General features: G+C 33.1%; 1 protein-coding gene across 1 annotated transcript in view; it reads left to right on the top strand.

Moving 5' to 3' along the window:
* LOC149540689 (medium-chain-alcohol O-fatty-acyltransferase-like) overlaps positions 1-24,813 on the top strand; it is a 62,539-nt gene extending 37,726 nt beyond the window's left edge. Inside the window, exons 6-7 of the mRNA XM_089799690.1 lie at positions 24,180-24,317; positions 24,422-24,813. Coding sequence (XP_089655816.1) covers positions 24,180-24,317; positions 24,422-24,565 — 282 coding nt within the window. The 3' untranslated portion in view covers positions 24,566-24,813. The remainder of the gene's footprint in view (positions 1-24,179; positions 24,318-24,421) is intronic.
* Positions 24,814-25,057: the final 244 nt, after the last annotated feature.

Here is a 25,057-nt window from a genome sequence, read left to right as displayed (position 1 = left end):
TTTCATCGACAATTCTGATGTCTAGAACCTTCCAAGAAGAGTTTTGGTGCAAGAGCACCTAACATTGAAATGAACACTTACAAATTCATATGGAAGAACCATGAAGGAATTTACTAAAATAAGACTAATAAAGTCATTTCATGATGTACTTGGGCTAATAATGCCATTTGCAATTCATTTGGAGTTGTTTTGCATCAATGTAATTATAGTTTCTAATATAGGCAAATATGGGCTAATATATCAGTTTGAGGGTAGAAGTTAGAATTTAGTTAATGTGTTGTGTTTATAAAGTACACAAATGATCCTTTTAATTTAATTTGGAAATACCTAAATATTAAAATGCAAAAATAAATGTAAGTTGTCAAGTTAACAACTTAAGATTATGGGATTAGACCGACTAAAGGTTGCTTTGTAGTTAGATTATGGGGTGGTTATTAGTTCCAAGAAAGGAATACATTTATCTATGACTGTAATGATCAAATTTTGGTAGAGGACAAGGTGAATGATAAGTTGAAATCAAGTAAAACTAAGTTTTCAAGATTTTCCTATGTTTTGATAGTTATTTGGGTGTTGTTTGCATCATTTGTTCATACTGTAGGACCTTTATTTTGTAGGATATTTTTGTATGGAATATTAGAGCATCAAATCCTCCATAATTTCTCTCTATGGAAATTGATTTGGTTTAGTTTTGATAGAGATATTATTATTGAAATCAAAAATGACCAAAACCCTTGTTCAAGAATCTAAGGGCATACAAAAATCTAGTTTTGTATTTTTTTTTGCATTAAATAAGGAATTATTCTAGGCCAATAGTAAGTAAAAAATATGTATTATATTTTTCTAGAGGTTATAGGAACCAACCATGTAGCTGGCATGTTTTCTTGGTGGAGAAAGAGGTAGTTGTTGGAAGGAATGAATGATTGTTTCAAATCTAAAAAATATAGTCCCAATGCAAGGATCATATAGTACAAACCAACCATTGGATCATGCCAATTCCTAGATATATTGTTAAGGATCAAATTGCACCAAAAATAAATGGTGTGATTGAGAAAATTTTGTCTAGATCGAAAGTTACAGACATTTTTTTATGTGACTATCCAAAAGACTAGTAAGTTCTAGTTTTGACTTTTAAAACTTGCAATCAAGCTTTGTCCAAGGGAATAAAGAAAGGATTTTCCATGAAAAATTTAAGAATAATTTAAGGAGAAGTTATTTTACATGTGCAAGGTCTTAGAAAAGATAGAGGACCCAAGTGATTATATTAAATAAAGAAGTTGCAGAGTCTTTTCAAAGTGTCATAGCAGGTGAACAAGGTATGAATATTTATTTTGTTTATTTTGAATGTTGGTATCTAGTGAGTCAAGTTTATGGATAGGTTATAAGAAAAGCCCTAGGAATTGTTAAAATGTCTTCTTGATGGTTGGTTGAATAAGGCACCATATAGTTAAATAATAGATTTGATAGATTTTTCATAATACTATTAGGAAATTGTCAAGTTGGAAATTTTGGGAAAATTTACGAATGCTTATCACTTTTAGATTAGAGTTGAGTGGGTGTTCTATATTTAGAGGAGTGGTGGTTCTTAGGAGTAAAAGTGGCCATTAATAAGTGTAAGAATTTGTCTTAGGCCATAATTCACCCAAGACCAAGGAACTCAAATACAAACACAATAGTAGACCAAAGAGAGAGTATGCTTAGAATGAGAATATATTCATTCAATATGCCATATACAAGAACACTAGGAGTGCTTGTATATAAAGGCTACTAGAGAGCTTCTGGAATGCATAGGAGTCAACAACATGATAAGTCATACAACTAGGCACATCTCCACTAGATATGGATTATCCTCCATTAAGCACAGAAGTAAGTGCGATGATGTGAGGATAAGCCTATAATGGTGTAGCATGCAAATCAGTGGTGTAGACAACATGTGCTAAATTAGGAGTATGAATAACTATGTTGTCTACATGACAACTCAATGAATGATGCAAACTCCAGTGTTGTAGACACCATGTGCTGAATTAGAGTTTTGTACTTCTGTGTTGTCAACATGACAACTCAGAAAGGTGCACAAACTCCTAAGTGTCTCACAAAATAAATAATAAAATAATGCATTAACCTAAGTGAACTTAAGTAAGTGTAAATAATAAATACTTATTTACACCAACACCCCCCCTTAAGTGCAACTTACGAGAATGCCCTTAAGCTTACGAAATCTAGGATGCAATGCATGATGGGTCCTGGCTACTAGGCCATATTAGGTACCCATGTACGTAATGAAATGCAATCTCTCATAAAGCAGAGAAAGAGGGAAAAACTCATGGGAAAAAACCTCTCCCAAAAAGAGAGATGAAAAACACACATACAATGTATGGATGGATGGAGTAATGAAGACCCCCCCATTACAACATACATCTAGTATATACATAAGAGAAAAATGAGAAGAGGAAGAGAGATAAAAGAGGCTCCCTCCCCCAAAAAGAAGAATTCCTACCAGTGATTGCTCTGATGAAGAAGCTAATCCAAGACTATAGAATGGTGTTCCTTCCCTTAGGAAGAAACAATATGAAAGGTACAAATGAGACGCTTTCGCTATGTGTGGAAAGAATCACATGGATAAGTGATGTCTCTAAAACTTGCTCAACTGGTTGAAGAACCTATCTCAAAGAACTGTATGTCTCCTTAGCTGATGAAGAACCCTTCTGCAATTGCTAATCATAAGTATCCACAATCATTTCAACCTATAATGATTGATCATGTAGAGAATGAACAAGAGGGTCAGATGGAGTCCTTGTGACAACTGAAGAAGGTGCTACTACATCAAGAAGAAGAGGCAGATCATCAATACTGTCACCCAAATCTATCACTAATGTTGGACCTGGAAGATTGGATGTACCCTATTGTGTTGGACCTATCACTGTGGGCATATATACATGTGGACTATACTGATGTAGTGACCTCTCGTTACAGTTGTCGATAGAACCCCACGTGTTTGAATCTATTGAAGCACTATCATTGGTGTCACTATCAGTTTACACACAGTATGATGTGCAAAGAGGATTAAAGGACAAGCTAGGTGAACTTTCCTCAAAGTGTACATCCTTCTCCACAAAAATATGATGTGTCTCTAGATCCATCAGTCTATATGCCTTCACACTATCTTCATAACCAATGAAAGTATGAGGCTGAGGTGACTGTGCCTTGCATCCTCTAGAAGATGTGTTTTCCTATGTAGGACAACCGAAGACTCTAAAGTGTGTCACAATAGGTTTTCTACTACACCATGCCTGAAAAGGAGTCTTGCCATCTAAGGCTAGATGAGGAGACCTGTTAAGAATGTGAGTGGCACTACTAATTGCTTCGACTTCAAGTGATGGATCTAGAGACTTGGCTTGTATCATGCAACTTGCCATAGACTTAAGAGTGTGTATCCTCAAAGCTCCAGCATCTATCTTATGCAAATTGAATGCTAGTGGAGTCTGAAGATCAATGCCCTCAAGTCTACAAAAGTCTATAAGTCTTTTGTTCATAGACATGCTTCCATTGTCCATTCTTAGAACTTTGATGGCTTTCCACAATTTTTTTTCAACATGAGTCTTGAAGGCTAGAAACTTGTCCAACACTTCATTCTTACTATGAAGAAAGTAGACCCAAGTGTATCTTGAAAAGCCATCAAAGAAAGTTAGTATGTAGCAACCCTGGTTGACTGCAAAAGGACCTGCTAATACCATGTGAACCATTTGTAGAACACTTGGTGCTCTTGAAGACTTCACTTTCCATAAATTCTCCTTTGGATGCATATCCATTGAATCTGTTGAACATTCACCATGGGAAAAGTCAATTTGGCGTAGACCTTTGACCATTCTATTTGTGCAAGTTGTTGAAGGTAGTGGAAGGAAAGATGTCCATATTGTTGATGCCATAATTTCATTGTTGAATTTGGTTGAGATAATAAGGCTTTTTAAGGAGACTTGGGCACAAAATGGGAGAAAGAGTACAATCTTTTGTTATAATTTAGTTTCCCCACTACAACCAATGAGTTGACTTTTAGACTATGCCCCTATACTGAGTCTATAAGGAACTCGACTCTATGTCCATATCCGAGGTGAGTGATTTGGTAGATTGATAGGAGATTTGAACTTAGGTTTGGAACATAGAGAACATCTTGAAACTCTCCATTTTCCATCTCCATGTTTCCTTTCCCTTCAACTTCCATTTGGGTATCATCTCCCATGAAGATGTGTGGTACCTTTGACTGCTTCATTTAACAAAAATCCTCCTTTGAAGAATCCATGTGATAGGAGGCACCTGAATCAAGTATCCATTCCTTTGAAGAATTTGAATTTGCCATGAGTGCTTGCCCTTTGCCATTTGAATCTAAAGAAGACCCTTTATCCTTGTAAGCATTAGGTAGTGGAACATTATGTTTCTTCATGATGTTGGTCAACTCATCAATCTTTTTAAGATAACACTCATGTTCTTCATGACCCATTTTCTTGCAATAGGCACACTTTTTCTTCTCCTTATTGTTGTCCCCCTTCTTATTTGAATTTGAGAAAGACTTGCCTTATTGATTGGATTGTGGTGTCTTTTTTGCATCTTCTAATTTGTTCTTCCACTTCTTTTTCTTACCCTTTCCTTTACTTGAAGATTGTCCAGCTGAATTTTTAGAACCCTCATTATTGGCCACCAATGCTTTTGACTTAGGTGAATTGAGAATCCCCATTGATTTCAACTTCTTTTCTTCTATATCCAACAGATCAACATATTCATCAAAAGTGTCTTTCCTATAGGTAGACCTCAATGTAGTCTTCGAGGTGTTATAAGAAGAAACAAATGTGGAATACTCTGATGACAGCTTGTTATGAATAAGATAGATCAACCTATCATCTTTGATAGAACTCCCACAATTAGTAAGCTTTGTCCTTAGTTCATTCACCTTAATGATGAAATCTTGTATAGAATCAAATGAATTAGGATCTAAGGGGACAAGCTTATCTTCAATTTTGAAAACATCCTCTTTAGACACTTTATCATATAGGATTTCAAGGGTATCCCAAGCTTCCTTAGATGTAGAACACTTCTTAATTTGATACATGATATTGTCATCAACCCCCAAACATATATCACCTAGGGCTTTCCTATCCATTGCCACCCAAGTTGAAATATCACTTGCTAATACATTATCACCTATTGGTTTAGGAAGGGTACCATCTACATATTGAGAAACTCCATTGCGCATTAAATGATACCACATTTGATGGACCATTTAGCATAGTTATGTGGAGTTAATTTTGGAAACTTAAAATCTTCCATAATGTAGAAAATGAAAGAAAATTGTAGAAAAGAAGAAATACAACACCAAGAACACCCCTCCTTTTCACTAAATCAAGAATCCCCCCTGCCTAAAAATAGATGCTTTTGGCACTTTATAAGTAGTGCAATTACAATGGCCACTTGCCAATTTTTGGCCTACGTGGACTTTTGATTTTGCTTGTTGCAACCTCTTTAAAGATTAAAAATTTGGAACTTTACAATGTGCTACAATTCTAAAGCAATGCAAAGCAAAGAAAGACCCTATTTTTTAAAGTGACACTTTTGTCCACACAACCCTATAGTTTGACTATAGATCAGGAAAGTAGACAAAAAAAAAGCACTTTTCAAAAAAAAAGAACCTATTTTTGAGTCCAAATGTGCCTGTACGAAGCATTTGAAGTTGTAAAATATAGGATTATGTAGGTATAGTCCCAAAAAACATAAATTCTAACAAATTTGTGCACCAAAACCAAAAAAGAGCTATACCACTAAATTTTTTATGAAATTCTACCCAATTTCAAAAAAATCACACTTGATTTGGAGTCCAGATGACTAAGATATGACCTCTCAAAGTCAAACTACAAAATTAAAAATCAATCTGGAGAGGGGTTGCATTAGCAAAAGATCGGGTTAAATTTGATGGTCATACAACCATCGTAGTAGTTCAAATTTGGCTTGGAATGATTGTTAGATGGTTGTCAAATTTAGGCTCATGTATTTGATGATGTCAATGACCCCAAGCCTAGGGATGATGTTAGCATGATGTCATGATGACATCACATCATACAGAATTGTATGAAATAGTACAAAAAATGATGACAGGTTTGGCTGACTGGGTGTACAGTCAAGACACGTGTCTACTGAGTTAGGTACATAATGGGTCAACATGGACTATACGGTTGCCAAGGTGGACTACCACATGTTTTCTTATGTACATTTGGCACTAACTTGGAGCCACATAATGTTGTATGATGGGCTTATGTGGTTGATGACTATATTTTGCATCAGACACCATGTAAGCGGTGACTATGCAAGCACTGCAGGAGGATGTGGAATTCCTACAAAGTTAGATGCTGAGGTGGCTAGTTAAAATCTGCTGCATGGAGGAGGCTTGGAAATGCTATCACTGTGTATCATAATGGAAATGTCACCGTGTGGTGGGGTATTCTTGCTATTGGGTGTCGTTGGCGGCACTGTAGATGTTTGGCTGGAGTTCAAAGAAGATGACACCAAAAAATTGCACAGGTGGCTGAGTTTTTGAAGAAGATGGCCCTAGTTATTTTGAAATCATCCCACATGTGTGGGGTTACAAATTGCAATGTAGTTGAAATAGAAGGGGTTGCAGAGGTAATAACAAAGAAGCTCACTAGAAACTGAAGGGTCGGCTAGGTGTCAATGTTGTTAGGTGACTCGACAAATATGCTTGCCACCAGATTTTTGACTATAGGGCTCTTTGATAGATTCCCTGCTTGTTGGATTGAGCCTGATGAAGTTTGCAATATAGCACACCGAGTGAACAGTAAGGAATATATGCCTACGATTAAAAGAGTATTCCTTTGAAATTGTAGAGCTGGGATTTGACTGCCTAGTTCTGCAATTTTTTTTTCTCTAATTGGCCAACTAATAGAGAAATTCTAAAAATTTGAAATTTGAAACATAAAATTGCTGAGATTAAATAATTTAGATCTAAAAATAAATAATCAGATTGATTAAATGACCATACCCAATTTGCAAATTGGTGCCTTCGGGTGCTAGTTTGCAAAAAAAAAATTGCCTCACAATCAACTTTCACCCAGCATAGGCAAATTTATAGTTGATCATCACCGAATCAATGTTTTGGACACAATGGCGAGGTCAGATTTGGCTCTAGATGCTCTCAATTTTTGTAGTACTTTAAATTTGGGTCGAGTTGCTGAAGCATGAACAGTCCCAAATGACTATGTGTAGAGAATCTCCCTGAGCTCTGACACCATGTAAGAATTTGGCTTAAGCCAGAATTCACCCAAGACCAAGGAACTCAAACACAAGCACAATAGTAGATCAAAGAGAGAGAATGATCAAAATGATGATATATTCATTCAATATGCCATATACAAGCACACTAGGAGTGCCTATATACAAAGGACTCTAGAGAGCTTCTAGAATGCATAGAAGTTAGTAACATGATAAGTCATACAACTAGGCACATGTCCACCAGATATGGGTTATCCTCCATTAAGCATGAAAGTAAGTGTGATGATGTGAGGATAAGCCTACAATGGTGTAGTATGGAAATCAATGGTGTAGACATGTGCTAAATTAGGAGTGCAAATAACTATGTTATCTACATGACAACTTAGTGAATGATGCAAACTCTAGTGTTGTAGACACATGTGCTGAATTAGAGTTGCATACTTCTGTGTTGTCAACATGACAACTCAAAAAGGTGCGTAAACTCCTAAGTGTCTCACAAATAAATAATAAAATAATGCATTAACCTAAGTAAACTTAAGTAATTGTAAATAGTAAATACTTATTTACACCAACAATAAGGCTTGTCATGAATTGTGTGTTTTTTGGCTCATAAGTTATCTCTTTGATGTGAGTTTTTGAATGTTGTTACAAAACAAAAGAGGAACATCCAAATTTCCTATGATGTTTGATTATTTCCACCATTCCCATTGCATAAAATTAGTATAAGAGAAAGAGAGTAGATCTTAAGTTTTGGATTGTTGTAGATTGAGATTTGAGATTTGAAGACATCAAGGAAGAAAAAGATGCAACAAGAGAAAGGTACAGTCGAAGGCATCCAATGTTCAAGACAAAGCTCAAGTGTAAGGTGAAGCTATGTCAAGTTATTATTGACAGTGGTCCATTGTACGATATAGTTTTGGTAGAAATGGTGGATAAATTAAATCTTACAAGAATAGCACATGAGGCACCATACCGATTACTTGGGATATATTATAATGTATGTGTTGATGTTATAGAACAAGCATGTGTTCCATTCAATATTGGACCATATTGTGATGATATTGTATGTTATATTTTGTGTTTGAGAGATATCTTGGGAAGAACATGGTAATTTGATCAGTCAACCACATACAATGGTAGATAGAACACTTATACCTTCAAACAAGATGGAGTGAATTTTGTGTTGAATCCAATGCCCGATAATGATGCATCATGACTAATGACAAGAAGTCTAGCATTGATTGAAATGATAAAGTTCCCAATACATGAGGAATAGGAAGAGGAACTAAAATAATGTACTAAGGAGGAGGAAGTATTGAAGCATACAACCATACAAGATGAAATAATATGTGAAGTTAGGATAGAGATCCTAACTAACAAGGAAGAAAAATATGCATTGGAAGAAAGATAGAATGTAATACAACAAGAGACCACAATGATAAACAAGTTTTAGAAGTGGAAGCAATAATTAGAGACATGGAAGATGATAAAGATAGGGAAGAAATAAAAATGTTTTAGTATGTTAAAAATACAGTGATGATTGGGACACAAGTTCTAACAAAGGAAAGTTTTCCATTAGATGGGCAAGAGCATATAATGCAATGGATAAATAAAGAGCCTATGAATGAAGAGGTCCAAGATGCTGGTAAAGATAGTACAAGGTCAAGTCTAGAATGAATTGAAAAGGAATAAGTGATTGTGCTTGGGACCATGGTATGTCCCTTGAAGATGGAAAAGGGTATCATGCATAACAATACGCCTATGACAACATGTTGTGAGGCTAAGGATTTAGCCTTCAAGATAGATGACAAGTTGAGATGCCAAGAGGAATGGCATGAAGAAGAAGTTCAAATTGTGAAGTCCAATTTTTTTGCAAGATAAGAGACCATAGAAAAGTTAGTGATAGACCATGAGAAGTCCAAGGAAATGGTCCTCTCTCCAAGTAAGTAGAAATGGCATGAGGAATAGAAAGATTTTTTAACAATAGGTACATAAGAGGAACTTGATTTATGGGAAGAGTATGGAGCCATTATGAAAGAATGAAAAATTAATTATGGTGGTGAGGCTCAAGATAAAGAAGCCTTGCAAGTAGAAACTAAGATGATGGTGATAGGCCATGAAAGGGATCAAGAATTTATGTATTCTCCAAGTAGGGAGAAATGGCATGTTGATGATGATAAGAAAGATGAGTCTTATTTGGAAGAAGATTTGATAAAGATGCAGAGGTATGGAACAACATCGATTCAAATTTTAATGACGTTGGCAAGCAATGAACAATATATTCTATACACACCAAAATCAATATCACAGAATTCATCTCTATCTAGAAACCTAAAAGAACCTTTCATCAAATCTCTATCAAAGGTTAGAAAGATAGAATCATTGGGCATCTTTATCTATTTCATCATGTGGTCATACCAGACAATACACTCCTTAACAATCTTAGGGGCTTGAATGGCCATAGGGAATCTTGTAGCTTCAACTAGACCACTCTACTTGAGTCTTTTTGTGACTAGGTGAATTGGCTATGAATTTAATCTTCTATGAATATCACATAGATCATAGAAATGAAAAGAAGTGTTCATTAAATCCTTCAATTTTCTCACCAGACCAAGTAACTTGTTTTGCATCTCTGTTCTTAAGGCCATGAATTACATAAACTCAGAACAATTTGTACATAGAAAAGAATAGTGTTGTTTGTAAGATAACATGAGAACAACACCAATTAGATCTTTTATTTGATTCAAATAGAATTGTTACCTTTTGAATCTCCCTCATCACATGAGTGAGGCATGAAAAAGATGAGTAAATCATGCCAATTAGGATAATAATGACTATATTTGTCATTAATATAGTGGGTAAATGGCTCTATTTGAATTAAATCTAGCTTTAAGAGTGATCTGTACTATTAATTTCATAAACTTTCACCTTTTGAGCTCAAGCATTGCAGAAATGGCACTTTTTCAACACTTACCTATATTCTGGTTCAATAAGAACTAGAGGCCTTGAGGAACAACAACTACCTCTTTAATGAGTTGGAAAAATGAGAAGTTTTTCACCTTTCACAAATATCTTCTATAATGTTTTGGGCACGTAGCTTTTTGGTGCTTTCCTGACATCTTCAAAAACTGAATCTATCTGCCTTTGGCTGAGTAAATAGTAGTCATACTTCTTTTCCAAAACCAAAGGTTTCCTTCTAACTCTTTACTTCTTTATAATTCTCTTGAGTGTAGCACATTCGAAGCATCTCCGATAAATATTCTCTCTTTAAAATGAGCCTTCACTTTGTTTCTCTTTGCATTTTTGGAAACATGCCTTGTCTTGTGCTATTTGTCAAGTGCGTGGTCAAAACCAAAATTTTACAATGGGGTTATGGTTTAACTAAATTTCTCAATTTTGACTATATCCAAGGATTGAGATTAACTTGAATAACCACAATATAGAATAGCTTCATTCTCCAGATAGTTCAATTATACTCTGAATGTTTCTGAGCATCGCTAGAATGCAAGACTTAATTATATGTACCTGATAGAACCTCTCCAAACTCCCCTTTCAGAAAGTAGGGACCACGGTGCGACAATGAACATTGGGTAGCAATAGGGGGAAGCTTTCAAAATAGAACTACCAATTACATAGTGCAATTCAAAATGATTCAATATTGCTTAATATCATCCCAATTTCTTTGCAGAGTGAAATCAACACAAGATATCACAAGAACTCCATGGATTTAATCATCTCAGGAAAAGATGTGCATGAATCCATTATGAAAAACATTGCGTGGCCAAATTGAATGATTTCAGAAGTTCTTTAGCTACACCAAGAAAACTCCAGAATTCTTCCTTATCATGCTTACAATCTTCCAAATTACTCAAAAAATGTAAGTTAAGCACATAGAACTTACTATTTGACCTGATCGGTGTGTTTCGAAAAACTATGTCTCGAGGTACATTGCCTAAGCTCGCGGAGCAACGAAGGTGTTTATCCAATGTGCACATATTTTGATAAAATTCGTTCATCTGATCTACTGAACACTTCAGGATCTTTGCAAATACTTCACAGAGGCAATCTCCTTCAACTCAGAGACCTGAAAACTCCATAAAATATGATTTTGGAAAATTGGATATGTGGCTCCACAATGGCCTTAGCACACTGAGAAAGAAAGTTTCTAAAATATATCATGGACCATTGAATTAGGCTTCTTCATCAGTAAATAGTTGGTCAAGATCATTTCTTTATTAACTCTGCGATCAAATCATATCTTTTTAATACTCGGGCAAATCTACGGCTCCTGCGCTCCCACTTTGGATATCTTTCGAGCACTTCTTCATGGATGTATGCGAGCCATAAAATATACCTAATCTTTAATTCTATATCTTCCTTCAAATCTTGGCGCGGTGTTCAGATGCTCACCCCAGGGCATTCCATGATTTTCCTTTGATTTCTTTGTGGCTCCGCACCTTCGTTCCACCTTAGCTTTATTTCCACTGTAGATCTTCATCTTTGAGTGCTCATCCGATGGCTGGGGTTAGTGGGCCATGATCTTAATAACTTCAAGAAAATCAATGATTCTCATATTATTGTTACCCATATTTGACGGTCAGTCTTAAACATCACACACTAAGGAAGAAATTAAGCTTGGAAAAGTAAGTCAAACTTTGACTATTTAACACTTTTACTTTAGGAATGAAGCCTTAGTGTGTGATGTTTAAGTCGTTTGATATTGGGACTTGCATCGTAGGTTCACGGGATAACGAAGACCATAGGATACGATCTCAATTCAATGCTTCCCTCAACTAAGGTTGGGTCAACTTCTAAACATTGAATACATGGAAGCTATTCATTGGTGCATGACCTTAACAAGATTCCATCTTGAATTAAATCTTGGCCATTGATCCCACCTTCTATCTATAGTCTACATCATATGAGGCCGCATCCTTAACTTGTATGAGATCTACAGCTCCCGTTGCATCGAGAATAATAACTGGCTTACAAATTTTAATAACGAGTGATGAGGATTCATTAGATAAAGGCATGAAGAGCTTCATTGCAGAGCCAAAATAGAGGTTTACCAAAATTTCCCAAAAGTATGTTATTTCATAATTTTTTCCTTTACACAAGTTTGCCTTTTATTCCCAAGAACATAAATTTCATCTTTTGAAGTACAATCCGACAATATCACTTAGAACATGAATTTTGGTTAGATATTTGTTCATATGCATGTTGACTTGATATAAGCTTTTTAAGAGGACGAATAGAAGTAACAAGTCTTCTTCTCACCAGGGAAAATGCATGGCACTTCCCTTCCAAAACCTATAATCACCTAGCTTGACTGATATACATTATTTGTTCAATACTCGCATTAGAAAGCTTAGAGAGGTAGATTGAAAGAAGCCCCCTTAAGGTCTATTTAGATTTGGATATCAACTCATTTCCATTGAAATATGATCAAACTAGAAGCTTGAAAAAGGGAGACTGAAAGTTTGGAAACACATCCTTAACATGATACTTTTGGTTAGTGGATCATTTTGTGGATGTCCTCCCCATCGAGGTTTTCCCTTGGCCAAAGTTTCCCTAGTTAAGAAAATATGGTGCAATGAGTTCTCTTTGTGTATGGTCATTATTATTGTTCAACATTGTCAGTTTACTTTCATATGCATGTTATAAAGTAATTAACAATATTCAGTTTTGGGAAAAAAATTGAAGAATACTAATTCATCCCCTCCCCCCCAAGTATTCCCTATTTCTAACAATTGGTATTAGAACTCAGTTACTCTGAAGAGGCTTAATAGATAAGATCCCTATGAATACTGAATAATTACAAAGGAATCTTGAAGAACCTCTTGAGCAGATTGGTCTTTTTATTGAATAAAGAGATAACTTTAAAGAAAGGTATGAAAATGAAAAAGACTACATTGGGAAATTGAAAGATAAGATTGATCATCTAAAACATAAAGTTGAATATTGTTGAATTGAAACTAAGTTTGAAGAAAGATACTAGTAAGGTTGAGTTAGATCTCAAATTTGAAAGTGTAGATCTTAGATCACATCTTACCAAAGTGACATCTAAAATTGAATCCATCAAATTAGAGCATGCATAACTAGAGAAGTACAATAATATTGTGAAAGGAGAGATAAGGCACACTAAGAAATAGTTAGAAAATTTATATTCCAATAGTGAGAAAATTGATGAGAAACTATATTATTAGAGACCTTTCTATGATCTAACTGGTCTTGGATATTTCATTGGAGAAAAATGAGCAAAGAAATCTGAAGCAAGAAAGGATCTAGATCCAATTATTGAAACCCCTGAACCTAAGAAGAATGTTGTAGATGATATTGAACAAAATCAATCTAAATATGCACCAAACGAAGTTGAGCAAGTCAACCTGAGAAACATGATGAACCTAAGTAAATAGAGCAAGTTGAACCACCTAAGGAGGTAAGGTATGAATTCAAAGGCAGAAATTTTCTATGTAATGAAGTTGTTCATATGAAGAGAGAATGTATATGTAATTCATTCAAACCTATTACAAATCTTTATTGTTATAATTGTCATGGCTTTGGTCATAAAGAAGTTGATTGTAAGAAACCTAAATTTGATAGTAATAGCAATAGTAGAATGTTTAGAGATACTAACACTATAGGTAATGAGAGAATGAGTTCTATTGGAATGACATCTAAAGGAGGGGAAAGACCTAATGGAACAAAGAATCATATTTATGCTACAAGTGTAACAACTTTGGACATATTTCTAGAAATTGTAGAGCACTACTTAATCAGAGAGGAAGTACACAAGTATAGCACCTATGCAACAATTTTGGACATATAGTAGGATTTTGCAAAATGGACATGAGGAACATGAATAGGAATCCAAATTTCAGAAGAAACAATAACAAAAATGTTAGAAGGAATGATAGCAGGAGTAATAGTTAGAAATATGAATTGAAAGAGCATGTGGAAAAATTCAAAGAGGTATTTGTCAAAGAAAAAGATCCGTCAAGTTCACATGTAGTAGTAGAAGAGCATTATTTTGATGCACCTGATGACAGATTGAAGTCAACTATTATATATGATTCATGTTATTTGAAATAATCACCTTTTACTAAAGATTGAGCATTAGGAAGGTATAACTAAGGATAGAAATCCAGTTAAGAGTTGTGAAGTTGATATGAGATAGAAGATGATGCGTAGAAGCTAGATGTTAAGTGCATAAATGATTTGGTGATCATGTGAATTTATACAAATGAAAACAAGTCAAATGGTAAAGAGAAACAACTTTTTACAAATTGAGCAGTTGCACAATTAATATGAACATAATTTGACAAGATATAAGTTGTGCAAGTAATATTGCTTGTATCAATCAATCCTATGAAGAGTTAAGGAGCAATTTGACAATGAATTGAAGGAGAAATGAAAGAAGCCCTAGTTATGCAAAATTGAGTTATTTTTCAAATTTTTGAGTTATTTATAGTTGAGTTTCAAAGTATTGATTCTATTAAAATGGAGAATCCTACTATATTTGATGTTAGTGAGAGGCCAAGGTACAAGTTCAAGAAGCATCCTTATGTATCTATGGAAGATGATCCCTTAGGAACATATTCACAAGTTTCGCACAATGTACTACATGTAGAAGAAGTCAGGGCATATGTTCACTACAAATTTGAGAGTATTGGGGATAATGATAATCATAAAGACTTAGATCTTGTGTGTAATGGAGACTTAACACTGAAACAGGAGTTTTTCCATTTAAATAATTTGAATATTTTCAAGTATATGTTCTACACGAAATTTGACAATCATTAGTGGTGTATAATTCATGAAGGGATGTTTTGGGTAGGAGATATCCCTATGATGATTGAAAACAATATGAGCTATAAGCTCACTGGTTTGAGCAATGAAGGCAACAACCCAGTTAATGAGAAGAATGTGAAGAAACTAGTTGAAACAAACCTAAAGATAAAATTAGATGGAAGGAAGATTAGGATTGATTTGATAACATGAACATATGTTAGGGTTATCAACAAGATTATTTGATACAAGATGAACCATAGTTCTAGAGTGAATTCAATACCATTTGAATTCATTCATGTAGCATATCTAACGATGAAGAAGAAACAATGAGTAAATATGTGTGAAATTGTGAAGCAACATCTATTAGAAAACATTAAGAAACTAAAAAGGACAAAGAATTTGTTTTTAGGTTTGAATCCCTCTTGACACATCTATTCTTCCAAGTGATAAGATAGTTCCTTGGTATGCTAGACCAAGAATGAGATATTGATTATTGTACCATAGGATTGATAACTCGATACTATAGGAAACAATTAGAGAAGAAGATAACAACAAACATATCAAAACATATCAAAGATGCTGAATAATTTCTAAACTACAATGAAGAAAAGATTAATAATTTCAAGTACTCTAATGGAGAGATATAAGGATGACATATGTTTCATGGTTGAAATAAATGTCACATGTATGTAGGTAGTAGAGCCTAAAGTGATGTTAATAGACCCCATGGGCTATATGTGAAGATTATCTTGGAGTCAAAAAGAAACAAGGAATATCCTAGATGGGGGATATATGGTGAAAAAATTAAGGAAGTTCATAGGAAACTATACAACAAAGACATCAGAAAGAAAGTTGAGAAGAAGACTAAAACTATACTCAAGGAGACTGGTATGACTAGAGAGGAATATAAAGAGGCAACGGAAATTGGTATAGAAATGAGAGCAAATAGACAAACCTAAGTTTAAGTAGTTACAATTCTAGCCATGGCAGGGCTAATAGAAGGAGTTATTGTAGCAAGACCTTCCTCACAAACACCAAGTGCACCTTATGTTGTAGTCACACAGGTAAAACCTATTGTTGTACAACCAATTCAAAAGAAAAAGGATGGGAGGAGGTAAATATAATTGGTGAACAATGAATCACTCCTCCAAGCACAAGGAAGTCAGAGAGACTCACCAAGGTAAAGAAAGAGGTCGAGTCACCTTCAAATAAAATAACCAAGCAACTATCTAGTGGGCCAAAAAAGAGAAGGAAAAATCTACAGATGATTAAGTCAGATGAATTTGATGAAGATTCAGAAGAATCAAATGAAAAAACTATTGAGAAGGTTGTGATTGAAGGTTAAGACAACCATGAGTAAGAAACCTTGGAAACCAAAAGTAGAGAATCTAAATGTATAGATTATTGATAATAAGAGCTCTGTTTAGTTGAAAAAGGTATTATCATTTGTACAATGACATGGATATAATGAAATTAGAGAATGTAGTTGTTAGATACATGATTTTTGAAAATAAGAGGTTTCAAGATATTTAGAAAGACATTCCTCAGGACTTGTTTAATAGGTTAATTAATACAAAAAGAAGAGTATTAGAAGAGGATATAGGAATAAGGGAAAATTAGATAAGAAAACTCTATGAAGTTAATAATGATGAGGATATGAAAAGGATAATGAAGGGTATTGAGCCCTTGTTGAGGAAAAATAAAAGAACAAATGGGTGAAAATATAAGCAAGTGAATAAAGAAACTAAGCAAGCAATAGTTAAATTCATGACTTCTACACCCGCCTTTACCAAACAGAGCAAGGATTTAGGGGGAGAAATCCCTATGTTTGAGGAGAAAAGTGCACCTACATCAGTAGCAAAGATAGCCAAAGATATTATGATATCATGATCATCACTGCATATTACAATTGGTACTGATACCATGCAAGTGGATAGTACACAAATAACAATTGATGATAAATAAGATCCTTTTGAAGATTACAGGATGAGCATTGTTGATAGCCTCACTAGCTACTCTAGTTCTAATGAAGAAGTAGATGAAGAAAAGGAGAGAATAAAGAGTGAGGAAGAAAAGAAAAGAAAGAATGAAAAGAAGAAAGAGGAGAAAAGGAAGAAGGAAGAAGAAAGGAAGAGAAAAGTAGATGATGAAAAGAAAAGGAAGGAAGATGAGGAGAAAAAGGAGGAAGAAAAAAAGAAAAAGAAAGAAGAAAAATAAGAGAAAAGAAAGGAAGAAGAAATGAGTAAAGAAGAGGAGAGATAAAAAGATGAAAGAGTAAAGCATAACTAGAAGGTTGTGTCATTCATGAATCAACATTTCAACCTCATCTCAAACATGTTATTACAAAATTTGATAAAGTCGATTTCCATAATGAGGGTGACATTCTTCCACCTATACTTGAGAAAAGAAAATATTGTATGATAAAAATGCTATCTATTGAATTTGCTGATGATGATGATGATGATGATGATAAAAAGGGACTCACATCATCCCTAATAAAGTTGTTGGAGAAGAATGAAAAAGTCATAAATGTTGAGAAAACCTTGGAAAATGTTTGCTAAGAAACTTCAAAAGATAGTCACGGCCAAGGTGATAGAGCAGAAACCTATAGATAAGAGAAGAAGAGTTGGTGAAACTTTTTGATGAATATTAAACTACTCTATCAAACATTGCAGCATGTCAAGCACAAATCAATCATGAAGCATAGTTATTTTCCACTGTGTGTAGCAATGTGAGAAGTGATTTGTAGACCCTTGATACTAGCATCAAATGATTGAGAAGATGCTTGAAAGAAGGAAGAGGATTGTATGGACAATACACTATGTCATACAATTATCTAAATGATATGAATGATGAAATCAATTAAAAGGTGAATGAACTTTAGACACTAGTTACATCAACATTGTAACAACCGAGCACTATGATTGAAGATCTTGAGGTCATAGTTTCAAAAGTTCATAATGACATCAGAATCATTGAACTTAGGAAAGGAAGGGTAATCAAATGGTTCTCTCTACTTAACATTAAAGGTCAATAATGTGCAGAAGAAGTTGGAAGAATACCTTGTAGCCAAGGCATCTTATGGGAAGTTTGCATACATTGGTTTAAATGGAATTGAAGTAGCCTCTTATTGATTGCGTTCATTAGTCAACACAATAGAGGCAATTATAGATACTTGGAAAAATTAATTTGAGTCTCTAAAGACAAATTTTGCAGATTTTTGGTCTAGGATCTCAAATTAAGAAGAGGTAACAAATTTTTGACTTGTATATAAATTTTGGCAGCTTTGTCATTGATGTCAAATGGGGAGAAGTATAAGGGAAATTGTATATAGCATATGATGTATGTAGAAAAGGGGAGTAATATCTATGCAAAGTATATTGTAATAGGAGTAATAAGGAAAAATGGTTTTAAATTGAATTGATCCACAATTTTGCAATTTTGAGATTTTGCAAAGGTCAAATTTTGTAAACATTTTTTATAAACATTTTGGACTTAGTCAATTTTCCCATATGTTGCCATTAATGCCAAAGGGGGATATTGTTCTTAATATGGCTACATGTAAGATAAGTTAGTATAAAGATGGAGTTATCATTTATGGAAACATATATCTTGTGTGAAGAAGGCATTATGTATAGATGAAGTTTATATAGTTAGACATGGAAATTTGTGTAAGTATTAGATAGTTATCAAGTAGAATAGGAATAATTTTGATGTGTACAAATGACAGAGTAGTAATTAACACATGCACAATTAAGGACAAATAGTATAGTATGTTACGATAATGTGTCTAAGTGTGCAAGTTAGTACCGATAATATAGATGGAGTTATGAAATAATCACCAGAAAAGGCAGTGAACAAAATAGAATAGAGCATATCGATTTTTGGGTAATTATGGGTTAAATAATTATTTTGTTTACAAATTATTAGGGATAACATCCTAGATGTTAATCCTAAGAGAGAAAGAATTAATTTTGTATTTTTTCAAGCGTGTGAAAGCTTGAAGGTCAACTGGGTAGATTTTGTAAAATATAAAGGTATAAAGGAAAGATTGTATTATGCAGAGTATGCGGTAAGTTGTATGTGTTGCAAAGTGATATGAAAATTATATTGATGTGAATTCTAATGTTTGATTAGAGGGATGTGAAGAGCAAAAAAGCAAAGATCAGATATTGAAGATATTAGTAGTAAGAAGTTTTTGTATCTATCTATTTTGTGTAAAGGAACTATATTGTATAATTGCATGTTTGGGAAATGGGCTCATCATGCATACATTTTGTAATTGTTTATGTACTAAATCCTAATAGGGTTGAGGCTCTTAATAGGGCCTAGTCCTCTAACAAGGATCGAGACACTATATGTATGTATTAGACTATTGATAGGGTTAACATCCTTAACATGACACTTTTGGTTATTGGATCATTTTGTAGGTACCGTCCCCACTAGGGTTTCTATTGGCCAAGGTTTTGCTACTTAACAAACTATGGTGTTATGAGTTCTCTTTGTGTATGGTTATTATTATTGTTAAGCATTGTTAGTTTACTTTCATATGAATGTTATAAAGTTATTAAGACAATTCAATTTTGGGTGCAAAAGATTGTAGAATATGGATTCACTCCCCTTCCTAGTGTTCCATATTTCTAACAATATTAACATTTCTTTCTATCCCAAAAATAGTAGCATATATACATCGTTTGATATATTGCTGAGCACATAGATCCCAACTCATTGATCATTGAGTGAGTTGAACATTTATTCCTCTAGAACTTTGGTAATCTTCACAGAACAATGTATATATTGATGTCATGACAATCATTATCTTGAATACAACACATAAGCATAGAAAGATCTCTCCAACAATGCTAACACACTCTCCCATAGGAATGCAATCAATGTTCATGCTAATAGATATAAATTAAAGAATCATCCATAACATGAAACACATTATATTCTATGCTTCCATTCCCTATCAATACAATCTAAATTGATGAATCATTGATATAGTAACTTAACATCTCACTACATAATATTCTCATTACACTACATGCACATTAATTCATTTTTTACCTCAACATTAATCTTCCATGAAAGATTTTCTCATCCTATTACATATTTCATTTTTAATTTTGTAATGATTCTATCATTCCCAAGGGACCATATATAATTAAACATCATTTAGGAAATTTAGCATTTGATTACCTTTTCTATATCTGTAACTCACATAAAGGACTAAATCAAAACCTTCTTTAGGCAATACCCATGTGAATTGACATGCACATAAAAATGATTTATAAAAATCCAACATCAAATCTACCTCATGGTTACTTCTTATTATAATATGAATTCAACATTTCCAATAGATTTGCGTAAAGATAAATATGTGACTTTATAACCAAAATAATCACTTAAGCCAACTATTCACAATGCATGTAATAAAGTATCATAACTTTATCATCAAAACCTTATCAACTAGAGTCAAATTTTATAATGTATAATTATGATGAGTCTAATAAGAGGTCTATTATAAAAGTAACTAAAATAGTATAGCAAATTATAATAAGGTCTCACACACTTCAAAACATGAAAGAAATAAAAACATTGCAACATCAAGCATAAGGATCCCCAAATTACCGTAAGAATAAGAATACATATGAAAACATAATGCTTATTAAAGAACTTGGAAAACTATAATATTGACCCAATTAACACACCATCTCACTCTTCTAATCCATTCTAATATCCTATAGGAAAATGTATTTGAAGAAATAAGATTTTTTTAAGTACCCAAGAGGATGGTTCTCACACATCTTACTAGTTGAACTTCATTGCAATACTATATACTATTGGTGAAGTTATTAAAGATTTTTTATACAAAAAATTGTTCTCAATTTTGTAGGCCTTAGAGGCTCTAAAACAAGGTCAAAATTGACTGATGATGCTCATGTAGTTAGGGCTTTATAGATTAAGATCTACCATTTCCAAAAAGTGATTATAGTAGCCAACCAAAGTTGTCATTAAAACATTATCGCATTTGGAAGTTGTCGTACCTAAAATTATACTCAAAAATTATTTTGACCCATATCTATGTAATGAAATGTGAAAATAAAAATATTTTAGAGTTGTTTAGCCTCAAAGGATTAGAGCTAAATTTTTAGAACCTTCTTGGGTGGTTGAAGATTGTACATATAAGGAAGACTTATAAGATTGTCTGGGATAATTCTATGTTGTTTTTTCTCACTTTTTCTTATACAATATTGTGAGAAAATTTGCAAGTGGCTTCACATATTGTATTTCTTAAAATTGTAATTCCAAACTTTTAGAGATAGTAAGAAGCCTATTTTCTATTCTTGGAAATTATTATTGATTCTTTGTTTCTCTCATGTAGTTGTAGTATTAAGGGGAGAACCCATCATTACTATACTATAATAGAAAAGGGTGTTATAAAAGAAAAAAATCTTGTCGAAGCATTTTTGGGGATAAGTAATAACATGTCTAGTATACAATTTTGAGTAAATTGATAGAAAGAGTGATTAAGACAAATTCATACAATAATCATAGAATGGAAGGTAAAAATTATGTATGTCATCTTATAAATTTTGGGATATGTTGTATATTCATTGGTGTCATCTAAATTAAGAATAAAAATGGATGATAACAGTGACAAGCTTTTATCTATTATATTGAGAAATAATAATCTTACAAATTCTATCAACATAGTTACAATAAAGTGATTATGAGAAAATATTCATATTGAAGAAGGAAGAATCATGGGATAGAAATTTGAGAGTATAGTTACAACTAAAGAACTATTATCTAATAGTGTAATGTCCCCATTTTAGCAGTTGACCAAGTGTGTGTGCATTAGCCTTGTTCTACATTGTCCCGAGGGCTAACAAAGGGTTTAATGGGATCTTGGAGTGTTTTGGCCTAGTCATTTCCAGTTTGGGCCAAAATGAAGTTGATTTACTCAATTTTAGGCATACTTACTATTTTTAGTAAGTCGACAGGACACAGTGCAGGTCAATTTTGGTGATTGGATTTGATACTCCTCGGTGAGAGCTTTTCGATGAACTATCACTCGCATTATTTGGAGTTTGATTGCTAATACATTTTAATGCCTGAAGTTTTATTAAAGTAACGTCTAATTTAATTGTAAAATATTAAAGTGTTACTTTAATATTTTTTTTATGGGGATGTGTAACCAAGGGAGACATAAGGGGTATTTTAATATATGTTTTATATACTACACATCTTTTATCCCACATTGCCCATATGAGTTGAGCGGACCCTTAGAAATAGAATAAAAGGAAGCATTTGTGGCTTCATAAGGTAGGTTGAATATGAGAAGAAATTGGTGTGTGAGTTGCAGCTCCGTTCTTGGCATTTGAGGACAATCCTCTCTTGTAACATTCTAGATGTCATTCCCTTGGAGTTTGGCCTTTGGAATTCTTTGTTATCGGCTTCATTATCAGGCGGTTTAGTTGCATTTTCGGCTACAGGCAGATTTGGTATTTTGCTCATATCTTCTTCACTACTTGTCTGACACTTATGCTGCTTTGAGGGAATGATATTACGAAGGTAGTGGACTGATTGAAGGACAAAGCACTGTAGCAACAAGTTCGAAAGCATGGGCTGGAGTATTATGTCAATAATGCTGAAGTAATCAGTGAGTTGATAAATTTGTGATGTATTTGGTTTTATGAATTCTGAAAATAACATTTTATTGGCAGCAGTTCATTTCCACTTTGCATATTATTGTAGTTTCTTTCTTGTTTATGTTGTATGATACCAATTACATGCACAAAATACAACAAACAAATAAACATTGATTTTCGGAGTTATAAGGGGTTTAAAACATTAAACGGAGAAATAAGAGGTTGAATGCAAACTGTTTGACATAATTTCTTTCAGCAATTTGGTTTAGTTTTTTGGACATTCAGGGGTGCCCATTACAAATAGTAAAGTAGAACAAGATTGTTAGTGAAATCAATTAGGACCAAACACTCCACAATGAAATATTGTGCAAGGTTAATCCTCAAATCATAGATAGAATCCTTCGCCAAATGTTATTAATGAATCAAGCCCTTCTTTTGTATCATTGTGTGTGTGTGTGTGTGTGTGTGTGTGTGTGTGTGTGTGTGTGTGTGTGTGTGTGTAAGGTGATAGGAATTTGGATTTGAGCTTAATTCTTTATTTACTCTTTCATGATTCTACATATTTTGATGAAGTTGAGGAACACTATGTCAAAGCTATAGATGAAGAAACTGATTATATTTAGCGTAATCAAATACGAGAGCTAGTTGAATAGTTGAAGGAAATAATTACATTGATGTCAAGTAAGTTATGTAAAATGAAATTTATTGCTAAATGCAAAATTAAAAAGTATGAGACTCAATTAGTAGCAAATGGTTTTGTAGTATGGAATATAGAACAACAAAAAAATTGTTCTAAGTGTTAGACTTGATACTATTATAACTATTTTAGCTATATTTGAACAAAATAATTAGAATGTTTTAAATCTTTCCTAAATGGTTCCCTTGAAGAATAGTTTTATTTTCAACCAACATCTAGTTGTAAAATTTATAGGCATGAAAGTAAGTGTGTGAATTGGAAAAAAATAGTTTATGGTTTTAAATAGCACTTAAGGTATTGTGTAGTCAAATTGATTCATTTTTTGAGTAAGAAGTAATAATCTAATACTTAATCTAAAAATATGTTTAAGAGTTAAGTTCTATTTTTTTTTTGCCTATATGTTAATTATTTAATTTTTACAATTTATTCATAAACATGGCCAAGATAGTTATGATGATAAAATTGAAATGATTGGTTAAGTATTTCTAGATTAATAGTTTTAGCTAGCTATTATTAGACCATTTTCATTTTCTATTCAACACTTGTAATTTGCATCCCATATCTAATAAAACTACTAAAACTCGTCCATTTGATTTACATACATAAAGCTTCAACTATTTTATGTTTTATCCTTAATGAAATCTTCTCTATATATAAACATTATGTAATATTCTTCAGTAAATGATAAATCAATTTTTTGAGCATTTGTAGAATACCCTTTTTTGTGTTTTAATTTCACATTTTCTACTTGCAATTATGTATTGCAGACATCTACTAAACTATTATATAAGACTCTAAACAATGCGACATTAACAATAACAAATATGACTGGCCCAATGGAGAAGATAGCCATGTTCCAAATTCCAGTGAAGAACATGTTTTTCTCAATATCTGGTTTGCCTCAGGTAAGCTATTTTCCATCTAGAAGAAAATAGTAATCTATTTCGAATGATGTTTATATCAAATAATCTTCAAGAGTGGCATTTTGTTTTTTGGGTTCTGTTTACAGACACTTATTTTGACAGCGGTGAGCTATATGAATAAAATAAGGCTGGATGTGATTGGCGTCAAAGGTTATGTAGATTGTGAGAGTTTGGCAAACTGTTTTAACGAGTGCTTTGAAGAAATCAAGGAGGCATCTAATGCATTATAGACTATCTATGGCCTTGTCTAGACATTGATAATATTCTATTGTTCTATTTCAACCTATCTATTTCTAATTTTTATAAGAAACAATTATAAACTTGTTATTTATAATTTAATTATTGTTGGATAGTGTTAGTGAAGACTATGATTTTTTAAAATCTATTTCCTATATAATATTAGCATATCATTTGCAAATTTAGTATTAATTTTATGTCTATTTTCTAATATTCTTTATTATAATAATTATTGTTTCTTTATTTGATTTGTAGAAACTAGTTAAATGAATTATATTTGTAAATAAAATAGCTCATAATTAGGGGCACATGTGTTTTAAGAACTAAGTTATGAATATTAAGTTATAATCATGATATTTTTTGTATTTCAAATTTATGAATGATAAAATTTATTTTCTAATCAACACTCACATGTACTCAAAGACGTGATGCTCTTTAAATCCATAATTGTATAGATTCTTGAATTCCATGAAAACAAGTAATGA

Source organism: Cupressus sempervirens, chromosome 9 (assembly GCF_028749045.1).
Source record: "Cupressus sempervirens isolate cs-2001-9-10 chromosome 9, ASM2874904v1, whole genome shotgun sequence".
Lineage (NCBI taxonomy): Eukaryota > Viridiplantae > Streptophyta > Pinopsida > Cupressales > Cupressaceae > Cupressus > Cupressus sempervirens.
The sequence above is the reverse complement of the archived record's forward strand: the minus strand, read 5'-3'. Positions and strand labels throughout refer to the sequence as shown.